General features: G+C 40.5%; 1 protein-coding gene across 2 annotated transcripts in view; it reads left to right on the top strand.

The window, feature by feature from the left end:
- stpg2 (sperm-tail PG-rich repeat containing 2) overlaps positions 1–20106 on the top strand; it is a 591496-nt gene that overhangs the window by 18526 nt on the left and 552864 nt on the right. For both annotated transcript variants that reach the window (XM_059965434.1, XM_059965433.1), the window contains exons 3-4: positions 6716–6865; positions 9194–9343. In XM_059965434.1, the coding sequence (XP_059821417.1) occupies positions 6716–6865; positions 9194–9343 (300 nt within the window). The remainder of the gene's footprint in view (positions 1–6715; positions 6866–9193; positions 9344–20106) is intronic.

Genomic DNA, 20106 nt, shown 5'->3' with positions numbered 1-20106 from the left:
TTCAGTGTAATAAGCTTTTAGTAATTGCCTTTACCAACACATGAATATAAAAGTAATGGAGGGAAATGCATGGCACACAAGAAGAGGGTATTTAGTATAAAGTGTTGTCAAGCTCGACACAACATCATGCTGAATTAATCTATACTCTATGCCCTAAATAATTTCTTGACTGTGTTGTGTCTAAATCAGGAGCATAGTAAAGAAAAATTGAAGCAAAATAGAAAAGTGATCAGGCATTTTTATAGACAAAGAAGTGGAGTTTATGTTTCAGAAAACCCTATGTCAGAGCTGTAAAAGTAAGAAAACTCACTAGTCTTAAGTTGCAGAGAAAGAGGCGAGGGATAGGACAAATGGAATATCACTGATATTCCTGCTCAAGTGATCTTTGTGCTTATGGATGAGAGTCCTGGTAGGTTGATTCAGGAAATTAGGATGCCTGGTATCCAGGGTGAATTGCAAGTTTGGATTTGGAACTGGCTCGTTGGTAAAAGACAGAGTAGGGATATGAGGCTGTTTTTCTGGCCAGAGGTTCATGACTGGTGGGGTTCTGCAAGCACTGGTGCTGGGAGCTCTGTCTTTTGTGATACTATATATACTTGGGTGAAAGTATAGATGGATGGATTAATAAACTGCAGGTGTCACCAAGATTGGTGGTGTTGGGAACAATATAAAGAACTGTCCAAGAAAACAAAGGGATATAGATCATCTATAGATATGGCTAGAGAAGTGGCAAATGGAGTTTAATCTGGACAAGTGTGAGATGTTGAACTTTGGGAAGACCAGTGACATTGAAATGAAATAGACCTTGGGGTTCAAGTGCATAGTTCACTGAAAATAGCAACACAAGTAGATGAAGTGGTAAGGAACATGTGTGGCAAGCTTGCCTTCATTGGTAAGAGTGTTGAGTACAAGAGTAAGGAACTTACATTGTAGCTACATAAAACTTTAGTCAGACTTCACTTGTATTGTTTCATTTCTGATCACCCCTATGGATAGTATGGAAAGAGTGCAGAAGAGGGTTTACAGGATGTTGCTTGGATTGGAGTGTATGATCTACAAGGCAAGGTTGGACACACTTGGACTGTTCTCCTTGGAGTGTCAAGTGCTAAGCAGTGACCCGATCCAAGTTTTAAAATATTTGCGAGGCAAAGATAGGGCATTCAGTCAGAGTCTTTGCCCCAGGATAGAAATTTCAAATACCAAAGGATGTGCTTTAAAGGTCAGAGGGAGTAAATTTAAGGGCAATGTGAAGGGCAAGTATTTTGCGCAGAGTGTGGTAGTTGTCTGGAATAAGTTACCAGGGATAGTAATAGAAATAGGCAGTTTGGTGGATTTTAATGTGGCTTTTAGACAGACTCATGATTGTGACAGGATATGGATGATACACAGGAAGAGGACATTCGTTATAAATTGGCATTAAGATCAGAAAAATTCTGTTCCATGTTCCAGACAGAGAGAAAACAAACATCAAGACTCATATATGCTCTAAACTGCAGGCTTACAAAGTTGCTGAAACCTAAAACCAAAAGAAGGACGCTGGAAATGCTGAGCAGAACAGGCAGTGTCAGAGGAGGGAGAAACTGAGATCATACTGCAGATGGGTAACCTTAACTAGAATTGACTAATTCTGATACGAGTAGGCAAAGCAAGTTATCAAAATTGCTGGACTTGACATTGAATCCCAAAGGCTGCAGTGTGCCCAGATGGACAACGTTGTTCCTGAACGTTTCAATTTAAAGTAAATTTACTATCCAAGTATGTGCACGTCGCCAATACAACCCCAAGATTCACCTTCTTGCAGGCATTCACAGTAAAAGAAGGAAGCACAATAGAATCAGTGAAAAGCTGCACACCAAGACTAACAAACAAATGTACAAAGAAGACAAGCTGTTCAAATGAAAAATAAATAAGTAAATGAATAATTCTGACAACATGAGTTGTAGAGTGGAACAGCATGGAGGTTGTTTCATCTTTTGTGGCTCTTTAAAAAAAATTGGCCAATCCTTTACAATTTCCTGATTAGAGCCATTATACCATGGCTATTTTCAACTGCGCAAAATAGCTTTACAATTCCAACAAGAACTGGCTCGTCCAATTTTGTAAAGATGTACACAAAACCTCTCCAGGTTTTTCTGCAGGATTTAAACATAATGGATTTTTTCAGAGCCATATATTCCTTGTATGAGAAACATAAAACAAATAACTATTCTTACCAAAGATTACATTGTAATGGTGCCATTTAGCAATTTATATGCATTTTACTTTTGGTATATAGGCGAATTAAATCAAATATATAGTATTATGCTTTCACTTTGTAGCCTGAGATCCATTAGTGCCAATACAGGTTACATAAATTTTAGTCATCACAATTTTAAAGCATTGAAATCAATCATATATTCTTTACGATCATTAACAAATTTCTTGCACATTAAGTGGTTTATTATTAGAAAATAACATTCTTGCAAAGTCTGCAGGAGATAATCTGCTGATTAATTGTTATTTCCATACTGTTTGTCAAATTAATGATGTAAAGAAAATTGACAATCCAGGATAGCTGTGCTTCTACCACAACTCTTTTACAGATAACAGTTGAAGACTTTTTAAAGGTCAAGAGATGACATTTTTAACAGGGTCATTGCCCACTTGAAGGCACTTGTCTCATTTGGGCTACGTAATTAATTTATTAGAGGTTTGTGTGTCTGGGAGCATCTTTTGCTCCTCCCTGAATTTCAGTACCTTAGACCATAAGACCGTAAAATCATAAGAGAGAGTAGAATTAGGCCATTCAGCCCTTCGAGTCTACTCCGCCCTTCCTTCATGGCTGATCCCAGATTGCACTCAACCCCACACAGCTGCCTTCTCACCATATCCTTTGATGCCCTGTGTGATCAGGAAACAATTAACTTCTGCCTTACATATATGCATGGACTTGGCCTCCATCACAGTCTGTGGCAGAGCATTCCACAGATTTGCTACTCTCTGGCTAAAAAAAAATTCTCCTTACCTCTGTTCTAAGGGGTCTCCCCTCAATTTTATGCTCTCTAGTTCTGGATACCACCACCATAAGGAACATCCTCTCCACATCCACCCTATCTAGTCCTTTCAATGTTCGGTTGTTTCCATAGAACCATAGCACAGTAAACAGGCCATTCGGCTCTTCTATTCTGTGCTGACACTTTATTCTGCTAGTCCCATTGATCTGCACCCAGTCCATAACCCTCCAGACCTCTCCCATCCGTGTATATATCCAATTTATTCTTAAAACATAAGAGTGTGCCCACATTTACCACGTCAGATGACAGCTCATTCCACATTCCCACCACTCTCTGAGTGAAGATGTTCCCCCTAAACCTTTCCCCTTTTACCCTAAAGCCATGTCCTCTCGTATTTATCTCTCCCAATCTAAGTGGAAGGAGCCTAATCGCAGTTACTCTGTCCATACCCCTCATAATTTTGTAAACCTCTATCAAATCTCCCCTCATTCTTCTACGCTCCAAGGAATAAAGTCCTAACCTGTTCAATCTTTCCCTGCAACTCAACTCCTGAAGACCCGGTAACATCCTAGTAAATCTTCTCTGCACTCTTTCAGTCTTACTGATATCCTTCCTATAATTAGGTGACCAGAACTGAGCACTTGGCCTCACCAATGTCTTATACAACCTCACCATGACGTCCCAACTTCTATACTCAGTACTTTGATTTATGAATGCCAGGATGCCAAAAGCCTTCTTTACAACCCTGTCTACCTGGGATGTCAGTTTCAGGGAATTAGATATCTGAACTCTCTCTTCCTCTGTCCATTATATCATGAGGTTTTGCTCTGAACCAAATTCATCCACTTTTTTCTCATTTTTAATCATACATCAGATCTCAGATCTCAGGGATCTCAGATCCCTTTGGCCCTCTGCACTCTCAGTGCCCTACCATTTACCTTGATTTGTCCTTCCTAACTGCAACACCTCATTTCATCTCGTCTCATTTCAATGAGATCCCTCTGCATTCTTCTAGATTTCAGTGACGACAAGCCCAAAGTTGCCAAGTGCTCTAAGCATGTTAACTCTTTCATTCCTGGAATCATCCTTGGAACCTTCTCTGGACTCTCTCCAACGACAACACATCCTTTCTGAGATATGCAGCCTATAACTGTTGACAGTACTCCAAGTACGGCCTGACTAGTGTCTTATAAAGGCTCAGCATTATCTCCTTGTTTTTATATTCTATTCACCTTGAAATAAATGCCAACATTGCATTTGCCTTCTTTACCACAGACACAACCTATAAATTAGCTTTCTGAGTCTTGCACGAGGACTCCTAAATCACCTCTGCACCTCTGATGTTTGAACCTTCTCCCCATTTAGAATATCTGCACTATTGTTTCTTTTACCAAAATGCATTATCATACATTTCCCATCACTGTATTCCATCTGCCACTTTGCTCTCCTTACACATCTTGGTCAATAAGTGACTCCAGGCACTCAGCCATGTGATTAATTCTTAACTGACCGCCCCCCCCACTTTATAATGGCCCATCAAGGATTAGCAGAATGGTTGACAGGCAGGGGGCTGCAAGTGTGAACAAAAGGGGCCATTTCTGGTTGGCTGCTGATAACTACTGGTATTCCTCAGGGGTCAGTATTGAAGGGTCTCGGCCTGAAACGTCGACAGCGCTTCTCCCTATAGATGCTGCCTAGCCTGCTGTGTTCTACTAGCATTTTGTGTGTGTTGTTGCCACTTTTTGCCCATTCTTCCAATTTGTTTAAGTCCTGCTGCAATTGCATTGCCTCCTCGGCCCTACCTACCCTCCACCTATCTTCGTGTCCTCTGCAAACAAAACCATCAATTCCATTATCTAAATCATTGACAAACAATGTGAAAAGCAGTGGTTCCAATACTGACCCCTGAGGAATACCAGTAGTTATCAGCAGCCAACCAGAAACGCCCCTTTTGTTCACACTTGCAACCCCCTACCTGTCAACCATTCTGCTAATCCTTGATGGGCCATTATAAAGTGGGGGGGGGGGCGGTCAGTTAAGTATTAATCACATGGCTGAGTGCCTGGAGTCACTTATTGACCAAGATGTGTAAGGAGAGCAAATTTTCTTCTCTAAAGACCACTTAGCAAGGCAGCTTATTCTTTCGGACAATTCAATTGCTTTATGGGGTATCTTAAGTTCTAACTTCTCCAGAATTTAATTGCATTTAAATTTGTCATCTGTCTTGGTGGGACTTGAATTGGAAATTTTGCAATGATCTTTTGAGGCATTGGATTGGTGGACACCTGTTTCAGTGTTGCTGAAGAAAAAAACCATTGCTCAATGTCAGGAAAAACTAAAGTGCTGATTATTGACTTCAGGAAGGGGAAGGATGGTGAACATGTGGTAGTGATTTTTTTGGGTTAGCACATGTAGCAATTAATTTTAACTGACTTCAACCACCAGCATTCAGATTTGAATGTGAATTGTGGATTAAGTTTAAAATGCAGCTCTGATCAATGGGTTCCAAAGAGCCGTGAACCAAGTTAATTGGAAGAACAAACAATGCTGATTCAATATTGTTACTTGTGTGTATTTGGGTGTCTGTAATGTAGGTGCGAAGGGGGAGGTGTGATGGTGGGAAAAATCCAGGCATTTGAAACTGTTACATGTAGTTCAAAGGAAGCATTGTAAAAATGGAATTGTCCTGTGACCTTAGCCTGAATTGTCCTTTGATCTTTAGTGTATAAAATATGCAGTTTTGGGTCAGGCAGAGCACTTACTCTGAAAGGGGTCGATCTCCCCCTCCTCCCCCCCATTGAGCAGGAAGTACAGAAGTTTGAAGACCCACACCACCAGGTTCAAACACAACTACTTCCCTTCAGCCATTTGTTTTTGAACCAACTGTCAAAACCCTGATCACTGCAGTTTAATAACACGATGACCATTTTGATCACTTTGCATTAAAATGGACTTTGTTTTTTTAGTTCTAATTGTGCTCTTTCTTTCATAAGTTTTGTATAATTCAAACTTGTTTTATGTTTTTTTTTTCTTGTTAATGCTGCTTATATGATGTCATGTGCCCATGATGCTGCTGTAAGTAAGTTTTTCATTGCATTTATATATGCATGTACATAAGCATATAACAAGAAGCCCAGCTTTGACTTTGGTTTCTAAGCTGGTATTGAGCTATCAGAGTTACAGCTCCAGGTATTGATGCAACCTTTTATTCAAAGCATAAAAGCAATCAGGTCTCTCTCTTTGGAGCCATAAGAAGTACAGAGTGCACCTGGTGTCTTTCTGGCCCTGCGTGACTGTGCTGGGAATTGAAAGAATTACTGACTCATCTCACACTTCTTTTTTCTAAAAACTGTGTTCCAGATCATAATTGGCTATGTGCTATTGAACATTCCTTATCTCATCTCCTTTTTGCTGGTGAATCTTGTCTGAATTTTAATTGTGAAGAGTTTTGAAAGGCTTTTGTTACCTTGGTGGACGTACACTTGATTAAAAACCTGCTAGCAACAGCAGTGATGTGCATTAAGTTAATGAAAAGTAAGTAATAAATTTTGAGAGGCAGGATATAAGATTGGATATGTACATTGTTTGCAGCTGGCACCAAACTAGGTTCTAAACTCGTGTATTAAGTGGAAATACGGGTAGGTTTTGCATAGGTCTCTCCACCTGAGTTTCTTAGTGTAAGTAAGACGCAGTGTTGCAGTTCTCCATGTTGTGAATTTCAGGAGCATATCAAAGGAGGGCAGAGCATGAAGAACAGGGAGGCCCGTTTCAAAGAAGCTGGTGCAGACTTACCAGGACCTTGTTCCTACGATGTGTACCCAATGAACCTTGCTGAGAAAATGACGAAAGCACTCAAGCCACACTGCACGGTGGTGAGCTCTAATCTCTTCCTTTCGTAGCTCTAGAATGTGGACCTTCTCCATCAGTCATATGGCTGCATATAAAGGATATTGATAATGTTTCTATGGCATAGCAGCCTCAATTTCTACTTGGTGGTTCTATGAAAGTAACTAATTTTTGATCCCACTGTGTTACCAGTGGGTTGGAAGCAGGGAGGGCTTTCTGGCAGGATTTATAACTGAAAACATTGTTTCTATTCAACTGTGTTTATTTATCCACGAAACAGCTGGGCCCACTTTATAGCAGCATCTGTTTTACTGCGGAATCTATTTAACCGCAGGATCTTACTGCAGAACTTATTTTATTGCTGAATCTATTTTACAGCAGTCTGTTTCATCAACAGAGTCTGCTTAGATGCACAGTCTATTTAAAGCACGTCTTCAGAAATTACCAGCAAAGAAAAAGTTTGAGTGAAATTAAAGGGATGACAAATAGAACATGAATAAGCCATTTGGTCCCCTGTTTCTGGTAAATCATTCAGTAAAATCGGAATCAGAATCAAGTTTATTATCAGTGGCATGTGCTGTGAGATTTTTTAACTTAGCAGCAGCAGTTCCATGCAATGCCTAATATGAAAGAGCAAAAAATAAGTATATCAGTTAAAGTATATGTATATTGAATAGCTTAAAAATCGTGCACAAACAGAAATAATATATATTAAGAAAGTGAGGTAGTGTTCAATGTCCATTTATGAATCGGATGGCAGAGGGGAAGAAGCTGTTCCTAAATCGCTGAGTGCATGCTTTCATGTTTCTGTATCTCCTACCTGATGGTAACAGTGAGAAAAGGGCATGCCCTGGGTGCTGGGAGTTCTTAATAATGGACACTGCCTTTCTGAGACACTGTCCTTTGAAGATGTCCTGGGTATTTGGTAGGCTAGTACCCAAGACGGAGCTGACTAAATTACGACCCTCTGTCATAATCGGAGTCAGAATCAGGTCTATTTATAAAGACGAAGGGTCTCAGCCCGAAACGTCGACAGTGCTTCTCCCTATAGATGCTGCCTGGCCCGCTGTGTTCCACCAGCATTTTGTGTGTGTTGTTTGAATTTCCAGCATCTGCAGATTTCCTTGTGTTTGCTCAAAGCATTTCAAATATTTACCGGTCTCTCTCGGTAGTATTTCTTCTTATGGCTGACCTCTTATTTCTGGAGCCTATGATGCTACCCCACCCCTCCCTTGGCACATCGTCCAGTGGAAGCCTCAACTCTGAAATTCATAAGAATTTTGTATGTTTTAATCAGATCATCCCTCATTCTCTAGAGTCAGAGTTAAACAGCATGGAAACCGGTCCTTTGGCTCAACTCGTCCATACCATCACACGCACAAAACAGTGAAGGAACTGAACAAGTCAGGGAGCATCTAAGGAGGGAGGTATACAGATGAAGTTTCTGGCTGAGTCTGGATGAAGTGTCTTGGCCCGAAGCTTTGACTGTTTATTCTCTTCCATTGATGCTGCTTGATTGCTGAGTTCCTCCAGCTTTTTGTGTGCATTACTCAAGATTTCATCTGCAGAATCTCTTGTATCTGCAATCAAGGTGTCTTCCTGGTTTAGTCCCATTTGCCTGCATTTAGCGCATTAACCTCTAAAAGTTGCCTGACTATGCATCTGTCCTACTGTCTTTTAAACATTTGTACCCCCAACACTGAACCAGTCTTGTTCACCTCTCCTCACAAGATAACCCTCTCATCTCAGGAATCAGCCCCAGCACTGATACCGAGAGCAGCATGAACTCCAGATGTGGTAGATGAGGAAATTTGCCAGCATGCACAAAATCCAAGCTTGGATATGCTGTAACACTGTGCAATGCAATAAATGTGAGGGAAAGCATAACTCTCAAGTTCTTTTCTAAGGAACACACACAAAATGCTGGAGGAACTCAACAGGCCAGCCAGCATCTATGGAAAAGAGTACAGTTGACGTTTTGGACCGAGACCTTCTCCAGTCCTGTTGATATATACACTGAAGTAGCACAAAGGGAAAGCAAAACAAAATGTATAATGTAGAGTTACAGCTGCAGAGAAAGTGCAGGGAAGTTAGACCAGTAAGGCTTAAATGCCGTTATGAGGTTGAGCAAGAAATCACCTTTATCGTGCAAGGGAAGTTCATAGTTAACTTGAATCAGTACTATGACTCTATCTTCCATAATAAACTGGTAAATCTGATAGTGTCATTGCAGGTTATGTGCAAGCTCAGATTATCACATTGATAAGGATCCATTGTCTAATTTCAATTGAACAATAATCATGGCTGTGTGCTGTCAGTATAAAGATGATGGTTTTCTCTTCTCTCCACTGCAGTTAGTAACGAGCCCTGCTGCTAGTGCACCATCGATTCCTGCACCAAGCCAGTCCTACGGCTACGAAGAGGCTGAAAATGGTGCTCTGTCCAGACACCAACCTCCTTCTAGAGACACATCGCTAGGCCCCGCCTACTACAACCCACAATATGTGAGTATCAGCAACGTAGCCCAGTTAGACGAAAAAGAATGAAGTTAATTAAATGCAAATCTATTTTGCTGAACTTTTCTTTCTTTGCTGGACTACAAATGAAAAGAAAAGCATTTATAATGAATAAATTGGTTTATTGTCACATGCACCAAGCTACAGTGAAAAACTTCGGTTTGCTGCCATCCTTACAGGTCATTTCATCACGGCAATGCGTTGAGGTAGTATGTGGGAAAACAGTAACAGAATGTCGAGTAAAATATCACAGTTGAAGAGAAAAAGCAGTGCTGGCAAACAGTGAGGTGCAAGGCCTTGACAAGGTAGACTCTGAGGTCAAGAGTCCTTGTTAAAGAACTAGGGGACGATTCAATGGACTTATGACGGTGAGACAGAAGCTGCCCCTGAGCCCAGTGATATATCCTTCAGGCATTTAAATCTCCTGTCTGCTGGGAGAGAGAGCTTAATATAATCACGTAACAACTAATAGCAAACCAGAACAAAACTTTACCATGGTACCTGTCTCATTTCCACCAGCAGCTCATTCCATATACACACCACACTGTGTGAAAAGCTCATTCCATATACACACCACACACTGTGTGAAAAGCTCATTCCATATACACACCACACTCTGTAAAATGCTCATTGCATAAACGCACCACACTCTGTGAAAAGCTCATTCCATATACACACCACACTCTGTGTGAAAAGCTCATTCCATATACACACCACACACTCTGTGAAAACTCATTCCATATACACACCACACTCTGTGTGAAAAGCTCATTCCATATACACACCACACTCTGTGTGAAAAGCTCATTCCATATACACACCACACTCTGTGAAATGCTCAGTCCATATATACACCACACTCTGTGAAAAGCTCATTCCATATGCACACCACACTCTGTGAAAAGCTCATTCCATATACACACCACACTCTGTGAAAAGCTCATTCCATATACACACCACACTCTGTGAAAAGCTCATTCCATATACACACCACACTCTGTGTGAAAAGCTCATTCCATAGACACACCTCACTCTGTGAAAACTCATTCCATATACATACCGCACTCTGTGTGAAAAGCTCATTCCATATACACACCACACTCTGTGAAATGCTCAGTCCATATATACACCACACTCTGTGAAAAGCTCATTCCATATACACACCACACTCTGTGAAAAGCTCATTCCATAGACACACCTCTCTCTGTGAAAAGCTCTTTCCATATACACACCACACCCTGTGTGAAAAGCTCATTCCATATACACACCTCACTCTGTGAAAAGCTCATTACATATACACACCACATTCTTGTGAAAAGCTCATTCCATATACACACCACACACTGTGAAAAGCTCATTCCATATACACACCACACTCTGTGAAAAGCTCATTCCATATACATAACACACTCTGTGTGAAAAGCTCATTCCATATACACACCTCACTCTGTGAAAAGCACATTCCATATACACACCACACACTGTGAAAAGCTCATTCCATATACACACCACTCTCTGTGAAAAGCTCATTCCATATACACACCACATTCTGTGAAAAGCTCATTCCATATACACACCACACTCTGTGTGAAAAGCTCATTCCATAGACACACCTCACTCTGTGAAAAGCTCATTCCATATGCACGCCACACTCTGTGAAACGCTCATTCCATATACACACCGCACTCTGTGAAAAGCTCATTCCATATATACACCACACTCTGTGAAAAGCTCATTCCATATATACACCACACTCTGTGAAAAGCTCATTCCATATATACACCACACTCTGTGAAAAGCTCATTCCATATGCACACCACACTCTGTGAAAAGCTCATTCCATATACACACCACAATCTCTGAAAAACTCATTCCATATACACACCACAGTCTTTGAAAAATCATTCCATATATACACCACACTCTGCGAAAAGCTAACTCCATATACACACCACACTCTGTGTGTAAAGCTCATTCATAGACACACCTCACTCTGTGAAAAGCTCATTCCATATACACACCACACTCTGTGAAAAGCTCATTACATATACACACCACACTCTGTGAAAAGCTCATTCCATATACACACCACACTCTGTGTGAAAAGCTCATTCCATATACACTCCACACTCTGTGTGAAAAGCTCATTCCATATACACACCACATTCTTGTGAAAAGCTCATTCCATATACACACCACACACTGTGAAAAGCTCATTCCATATACACACCACTCTCTGTGAAAAGCTCATTCCATATACATAACACACTCTGTGTGAAAAGCTCATTCCATATACACACCTCACTCTGTGAAAAGCACATTCCATATACACACCACACTCTGTGAAAAGCTCATTCCATATACACACCACACTCTGTGAAAATTCATTCCATATACAAACCACACTCTGTGAAAACTCATTCCATATACACACCACATTCTTGTGAAAAGCTCATTCCATATACACACCACACTCTGTGAAAAGCTCATTCCATATACACACCACACTCTGTGAAAAGCTCATTCCATATACACACCACACTCTGTGTGAAAAGCTCATTCCATAGACACACCTCACTCTGTGAAAAGCACATTCCATTTTCACACCTCACTCTGTGAAAAGCTCATTCCATATACACACCACACTCTGTGAAAACTCATTCCATATACACACCACACTCTGTGAATAGCTCATTCCATATACACACCACACTGTGAAAACTCATTCCATATACACACCACACTCAGTGAAAAGATCATTCCATATACACACCACACTCTGTGAAATCTCATTCCATATACACACCACACTCTGTGAATTGCTCATTCCATATACACACCACACTCTGAGAAAAGCAAATTCCATATACACACCACACTCTGTGAAAAGCTCATTCCATAGACACACCACACTCTGTGAAAACTCATTCCATATACACACCACAGTCTGTGAAAACTCATTCCATATATACACCACACTCTCTGAAAAGCTCATTCAATATACACACCACACTCTGTGAAAAGCTCATTCCATATACACACCACACACTCTGAAAAACTCATTCCATATACACACCACAGTCTGTGAAAACTCATTCCATATATACACCACACTCTGTGTGAAAAGCCCATTCCATATACACACCACACTCTGTGAAAATTCATTCCATATACAAACCACACTCTGTGAAAACTCATTCCATATACACACCACATTCTTGTGAAAAGCTCATTCCATATACACACCACACTCTGTGAAAAGCTCATTCCATATACACACCACACTCTGTGAAAAGCTCATTCCATATACACACCACACTCTGTGTGAAAAGCTCATTCCATAGACACACCTCACTCTGTGAAAAGCACATTCCATTTTCACACCTCACTCTGTGAAAAGCTCATTCCATATACACACCACACTCTGTGTGAAAAGCTCATTCCATATATACACCACACTCTGTGTGAAAAGCCCATTCCATATACACACCACACTCTGTGAAAACTCATTCCATATACAAACCACACTCTGTGAAAACTCATTCCATATACACACCACATTCTTGTGAAAAGCTCATTCCATATACACACCACACTCTGTGAAAAGCTCATTCCATATACACACCACACTCTGTGTGAAAAGCTCATTCCATATACACACCACACTCTGTGAAATGCTCAGTCCATATATACACCACACTCTGTGAAAAGCTCATTCCATATGCACACCACACTCTGTGAAACGCTCATTCCATATACACACCGCACTCTGTGAAAAGCTCATTCCATATAAACACCACACTCTCTGAAAAACTCATTCCATATACACACCACAGTCTTTGAAAAATCATTCCATATATACACCACACTCTGTGAAAAGCTCATTCCATATATACACCACACTCTCTGAAAAGCTCATTCCATTTACACACCACACTCTGTGAAAAGCTCATTCCATATATACACCACACTCTCTGAAAAACTCATTCCATATACACACCACAGTCTGTGAAAACTCATTCCATATATACACCACACTCTGTGTGAAATGCTCATTCCATATACACACCACACTCTGTGAATAGCTCATTCCATATACACACCACACTGTGAAAACTCATTCCATATACACACCACACTCTGTGAAAAGATCATTCCATATACACACCACACTCTGTGAAATCTCATTCCATATACACACCACACTCTGTGAATTGCTCATTCCATATACACACCACACTCTGTGAAAAGCTCATTCCATATACACACCACACTCTGTGAAAAGCTCATTCCATATACACACCACACTCTGAGAAAAGCAAATTCCATATACACACCACACTCTGTGAAAAGCTCATTCCATATACACACCACACTCTGTGTGAAAAGCTCATTCCATATACACACCACAGTCTGTGAAAACTCATTCCATATATACACCACACTCTCTGAAAAGCTCATTCAATATACACACCACACTCTGTGAAAAGCTCATTCCATATACACACCACACACTCTGAAAAACTCATTCCATATACACACCACAGTCTGTGAAAACTCATTCCATATATACACCACACTCTGTGTGAAAAGCCCATTCCATATACACACCACACTCTGTGAAAATTCATTCCATATACAAACCACACTCTGTGAAAACTCATTCCATATACACACCACATTCTTGTGAAAAGCTCATTCCATATACACACCACACTCTGTGAAAAGCTCATTCCATATACACACCACACTCTGTGAAAAGCTCATTCCATATACACACCACACTCTGTGTGAAAAGCTCATTCCATAGACACACCTCACTCTGTGAAAAGCACATTCCATTTTCACACCTCACTCTGTGAAAAGCTCATTCCATATACACACCACACTCTGTGTGAAAAGCTCATTCCATATACACACCACACTCTGTGAAAAGCTCATTCCATATAAACACCACACTCTGTGAAAAGCTTATTCCATATACACACCACACTCTGTGTGAAAAGCTCATTCCATATACACACCACACTCTGTGTGAAAAGCTCATTCCATATACACACCACACTCTGTGAAATGCTCAGTCCATATATACACCACACTCTGTGAAAAGCTCATTCCATATACACACCACACTCTGTGTGAAAAGCTCATTCCATATACACACCACACTCTGTGTGAAAAGCTCATTCCATATACACACCACACTCTGTGAAATGCTCAGTCCATATATACACCACACTCTGTGAAAAGCTCATTCCATATGCACACCACACTCTGTGAAACGCTCATTCCATATACACACCGCACTCTGTGAAAAGCTCATTCCATATAAACACCACACTCTCTGAAAAACTCATTCCATATACACACCACAGTCTTTGAAAAATCATTCCATATATACACCACACTCTGTGAAAAGCTCATTCCATATATACACCACACTCTCTGAAAAGCTCATTCCATCTACACACCACACTCTGTGAAAAGCTCATTCCATATATACACCACACTCTCTGAAAAACTCATTCCATATACACACCACAGTCTGTGAAAACTCATTCCATATATACACCACACTCTGTGTGAAAAGCCCATTCCATATACATACCACACTCTGTGAAAACTCATTCCATATACACACTACACATTTGTGAAAAACTCATTGCATATACACACCACACTCTGTGAAAACTCATTCCATATACACACCACACTCTTGTGAAAAGCTCATTCCATATACACACCACACTCTGTGTGAAAAGCTCATTCCATATACACACCACACTCTGTGAATAGCTCATTCCATATACACACCACACTCTGTGAAAAGCTCATTCCATATACACACCACACTCTGTGTGAAAAGCTCATTCCATAGACACACCACACTCTGTGCGAAAAGCTCAGTCCATATACACACCACACTCTGTGAAAGGCTCATTCCATATACACACCACACACTGTGTGAAAAGCTCATTCCATATACACACCACACTCTGTGAAATGCTCATTGCATAAACGCACCACACTCTGTGAAAAGCTCATTCCATATACACACCACACTCTGTGTGAAAAGCTCATTCCATATACACACCACACTCTGTGAAATGCTCATTCCATATATACACCACACTCTGTGAAAAGCTCATTCCATATGCACACCACACTCTGTGAAAAGCTCATTCCATATACACACCACAATCTCTGAAAAACTCATTCCATATACACACCACAGTCTTTGAAAAATCATTCCATATATACACCACACTCTGCGAAAAGCTAACTCCATATACACACCACACTCTGTGTGTAAAGCTCATTCATAGACACACCTCACTCTGTGAAAAGCTCATTCCATATACACACCACACTCTGTGAAAAGCTCATTACATATACACACCACACTCTGTGAAAAGCTCATTCCATATACACACCACACTCTGTGTGAAAAGCTCATTCCATATACACTCCACACTCTGTGTGAAAAGCTCATTCCATATACACACCACATTCTTGTGAAAAGCTCATTCCATATACACACCACACACTGTGAAAAGCTCATTCCATATACACACCACTCTCTGTGAAAAGCTCATTCCATATACATAACACACTCTGTGTGAAAAGCTCATTCCATATACACACCTCACTCTGTGAAAAGCACATTCCATATACACACCACACTCTGTGAAAAGCTCATTCCATATACACACCACACTCTGTGAAAATTCATTCCATATACAAACCACACTCTGTGAAAACTCATTCCATATACACACCACATTCTTGTGAAAAGCTCATTCCATATACACACCACACTCTGTGAAAAGCTCATTCCATATACACACCACACTCTGTGAAAAGCTCATTCCATATACACACCACACTCTGTGTGAAAAGCTCATTCCATAGACACACCTCACTCTGTGAAAAGCACATTCCATTTTCACACCTCACTCTGTGAAAAGCTCATTCCATATACACACCACACTCTGTGAAAACTCATTCCATATACACACCACACTCTGTGAATAGCTCATTCCATATACACACCACACTGTGAAAACTCATTCCATATACACACCACACTCAGTGAAAAGATCATTCCATATACACACCACACTCTGTGAAATCTCATTCCATATACACACCACACTCTGTGAATTGCTCATTCCATATACACACCACACTCTGAGAAAAGCAAATTCCATATACACACCACACTCTGTGAAAAGCTCATTCCATAGACACACCACACTCTGTGAAAACTCATTCCATATACACACCACAGTCTGTGAAAACTCATTCCATATATACACCACACTCTCTGAAAAGCTCATTCAATATACACACCACACTCTGTGAAAAGCTCATTCCATATACACACCACACACTCTGAAAAACTCATTCCATATACACACCACAGTCTGTGAAAACTCATTCCATATATACACCACACTCTGTGTGAAAAGCCCATTCCATATACACACCACACTCTGTGAAAATTCATTCCATATACAAACCACACTCTGTGAAAACTCATTCCATATACACACCACATTCTTGTGAAAAGCTCATTCCATATACACACCACACTCTGTGAAAAGCTCATTCCATATACACACCACACTCTGTGAAAAGCTCATTCCATATACACACCACACTCTGTGTGAAAAGCTCATTCCATAGACACACCTCACTCTGTGAAAAGCACATTCCATTTTCACACCTCACTCTGTGAAAAGCTCATTCCATATACACACCACACTCTGTGTGAAAAGCTCATTCCATATATACACCACACTCTGTGTGAAAAGCCCATTCCATATACACACCACACTCTGTGAAAACTCATTCCATATACAAACCACACTCTGTGAAAACTCATTCCATATACACACCACATTCTTGTGAAAAGCTCATTCCATATACACACCACACTCTGTGAAAAGCTCATTCCATATACACACCACACTCTGTGTGAAAAGCTCATTCCATATACACACCACACTCTGTGAAATGCTCAGTCCATATATACACCACACTCTGTGAAAAGCTCATTCCATATGCACACCACACTCTGTGAAACGCTCATTCCATATACACACCGCACTCTGTGAAAAGCTCATTCCATATAAACACCACACTCTCTGAAAAACTCATTCCATATACACACCACAGTCTTTGAAAAATCATTCCATATATACACCACACTCTGTGAAAAGCTCATTCCATATATACACCACACTCTCTGAAAAGCTCATTCCATTTACACACCACACTCTGTGAAAAGCTCATTCCATATATACACCACACTCTCTGAAAAACTCATTCCATATACACACCACAGTCTGTGAAAACTCATTCCATATATACACCACACTCTGTGTGAAATGCTCATTCCATATACACACCACACTCTGTGAATAGCTCATTCCATATACACACCACACTGTGAAAACTCATTCCATATACACACCACACTCTGTGAAAAGATCATTCCATATACACACCACACTCTGTGAAATCTCATTCCATATACACACCACACTCTGTGAATTGCTCATTCCATATACACACCACACTCTGTGAAAAGCTCATTCCATATACACACCACACTCTGTGAAAAGCTCATTCCATATACACACCACACTCTGAGAAAAGCAAATTCCATATACACACCACACTCTGTGAAAAGCTCATTCCATATACACACCACACTCTGTGTGAAAAGCTCATTCCATATACACACCACAGTCTGTGAAAACTCATTCCATATATACACCACACTCTCTGAAAAGCTCATTCAATATACACACCACACTCTGTGAAAAGCTCATTCCATATACACACCACACACTCTGAAAAACTCATTCCATATACACACCACAGTCTGTGAAAACTCATTCCATATATACACCACACTCTGTGTGAAAAGCCCATTCCATATACACACCACACTCTGTGAAAATTCATTCCATATACAAACCACACTCTGTGAAAACTCATTCCATATACACACCACATTCTTGTGAAAAGCTCATTCCATATACACACCACACTCTGTGAAAAGCTCATTCCATATACACACCACACTCTGTGAAAAGCTCATTCCATATACACACCACACTCTGTGTGAAAAGCTCATTCCATAGACACACCTCACTCTGTGAAAAGCACATTCCATTTTCACACCTCACTCTGTGAAAAGCTCATTCCATATACACACCACACTCTGTGTGAAAAGCTCATTCCATATACACACCACACTCTGTGAAAAGCTCATTCCATATAAACACCACACTCTGTGAAAAGCTTATTCCATATACACACCACACTCTGTGTGAAAAGCTCATTCCATATACACACCACACTCTGTGTGAAAAGCTCATTCCATATACACACCACACTCTGTGAAATGCTCAGTCCATATATACACCACACTCTGTGAAAAGCTCATTCCATATACACACCACACTCTGTGTGAAAAGCTCATTCCATATACACACCACACTCTGTGTGAAAAGCTCATTCCATATACACACCACACTCTGTGAAATGCTCAGTCCATATATACACCACACTCTGTGAAAAGCTCATTCCATATGCACACCACACTCTGTGAAACGCTCATTCCATATACACACCGCACTCTGTGAAAAGCTCATTCCATATAAACACCACACTCTCTGAAAAACTCATTCCATATACACACCACAGTCTTTGAAAAATCATTCCATATATACACCACACTCTGTGAAAAGCTCATTCCATATATACACCACACTCTCTGAAAAGCTCATTCCATCTACACACCACACTCTGTGAAAAGCTCATTCCATATATACACCACACTCTCTGAAAAACTCATTCCATATACACACCACAGTCTGTGAAAACTCATTCCATATATACACCACACTCTGTGTGAAAAGCCCATTCCATATACATACCACACTCTGTGAAAACTCATTCCATATACACACTACACATTTGTGAAAAACTCATTGCATATACACACCACACTCTGTGAAAACTCATTCCATATACACACCACACTCTTGTGAAAAGCTCATTCCATATACACACCACACTCTGTGTGAAAAGCTCATTCCATATACACACCACACTCTGTGAATAGCTCATTCCATATACACACCACACTCTGTGAAAAGCTCATTCCATATACACACCACACTCTGTGTGAAAAGCTCATTCCATAGACACACCACACTCTGTGCGAAAAGCTCAGTCCATATACACACCACACTCTGTGAAAGGCTCATTCCATATACACACCACACACTGTGTGAAAAGCTCATTCCATATACACACCACACTCTGTGAAATGCTCATTGCATAAACGCACCACACTCTGTGAAAAGCTCATTCCATATACACACCACACTCTGTGTGAAAAGCTCATTCCATATACACACCACACACTCTGTGAAAACTCATTCCATATACACACCACACTCTGTGTGAAAAGCTCATTCCATATACACACCACACTCTGTGTGAAAAGCTCATTCCATATACACACCACACTCTGTGAAATGCTCAGTCCATATATATACCACACTCTGTGAAACGCTCATTCCATATACACACCGCACTATGTGAAAAGCTCATTCCATATATACACCACACTCTGTGAAAAGCTCATTCCATATATACACCACACTCTGTGAAAAGCTCATTCCATATATACACCACACTCTGTGAAAAGCTCATTCCATATGCACACC

Source organism: Hypanus sabinus, chromosome 3, assembly GCF_030144855.1.
Source record: "Hypanus sabinus isolate sHypSab1 chromosome 3, sHypSab1.hap1, whole genome shotgun sequence".
Taxonomy (NCBI): Eukaryota; Metazoa; Chordata; class Chondrichthyes; order Myliobatiformes; family Dasyatidae; genus Hypanus; species Hypanus sabinus.
Note: the sequence above shows the minus strand (reverse complement) of the source record. Positions and strands in the feature narration are given on the sequence as shown.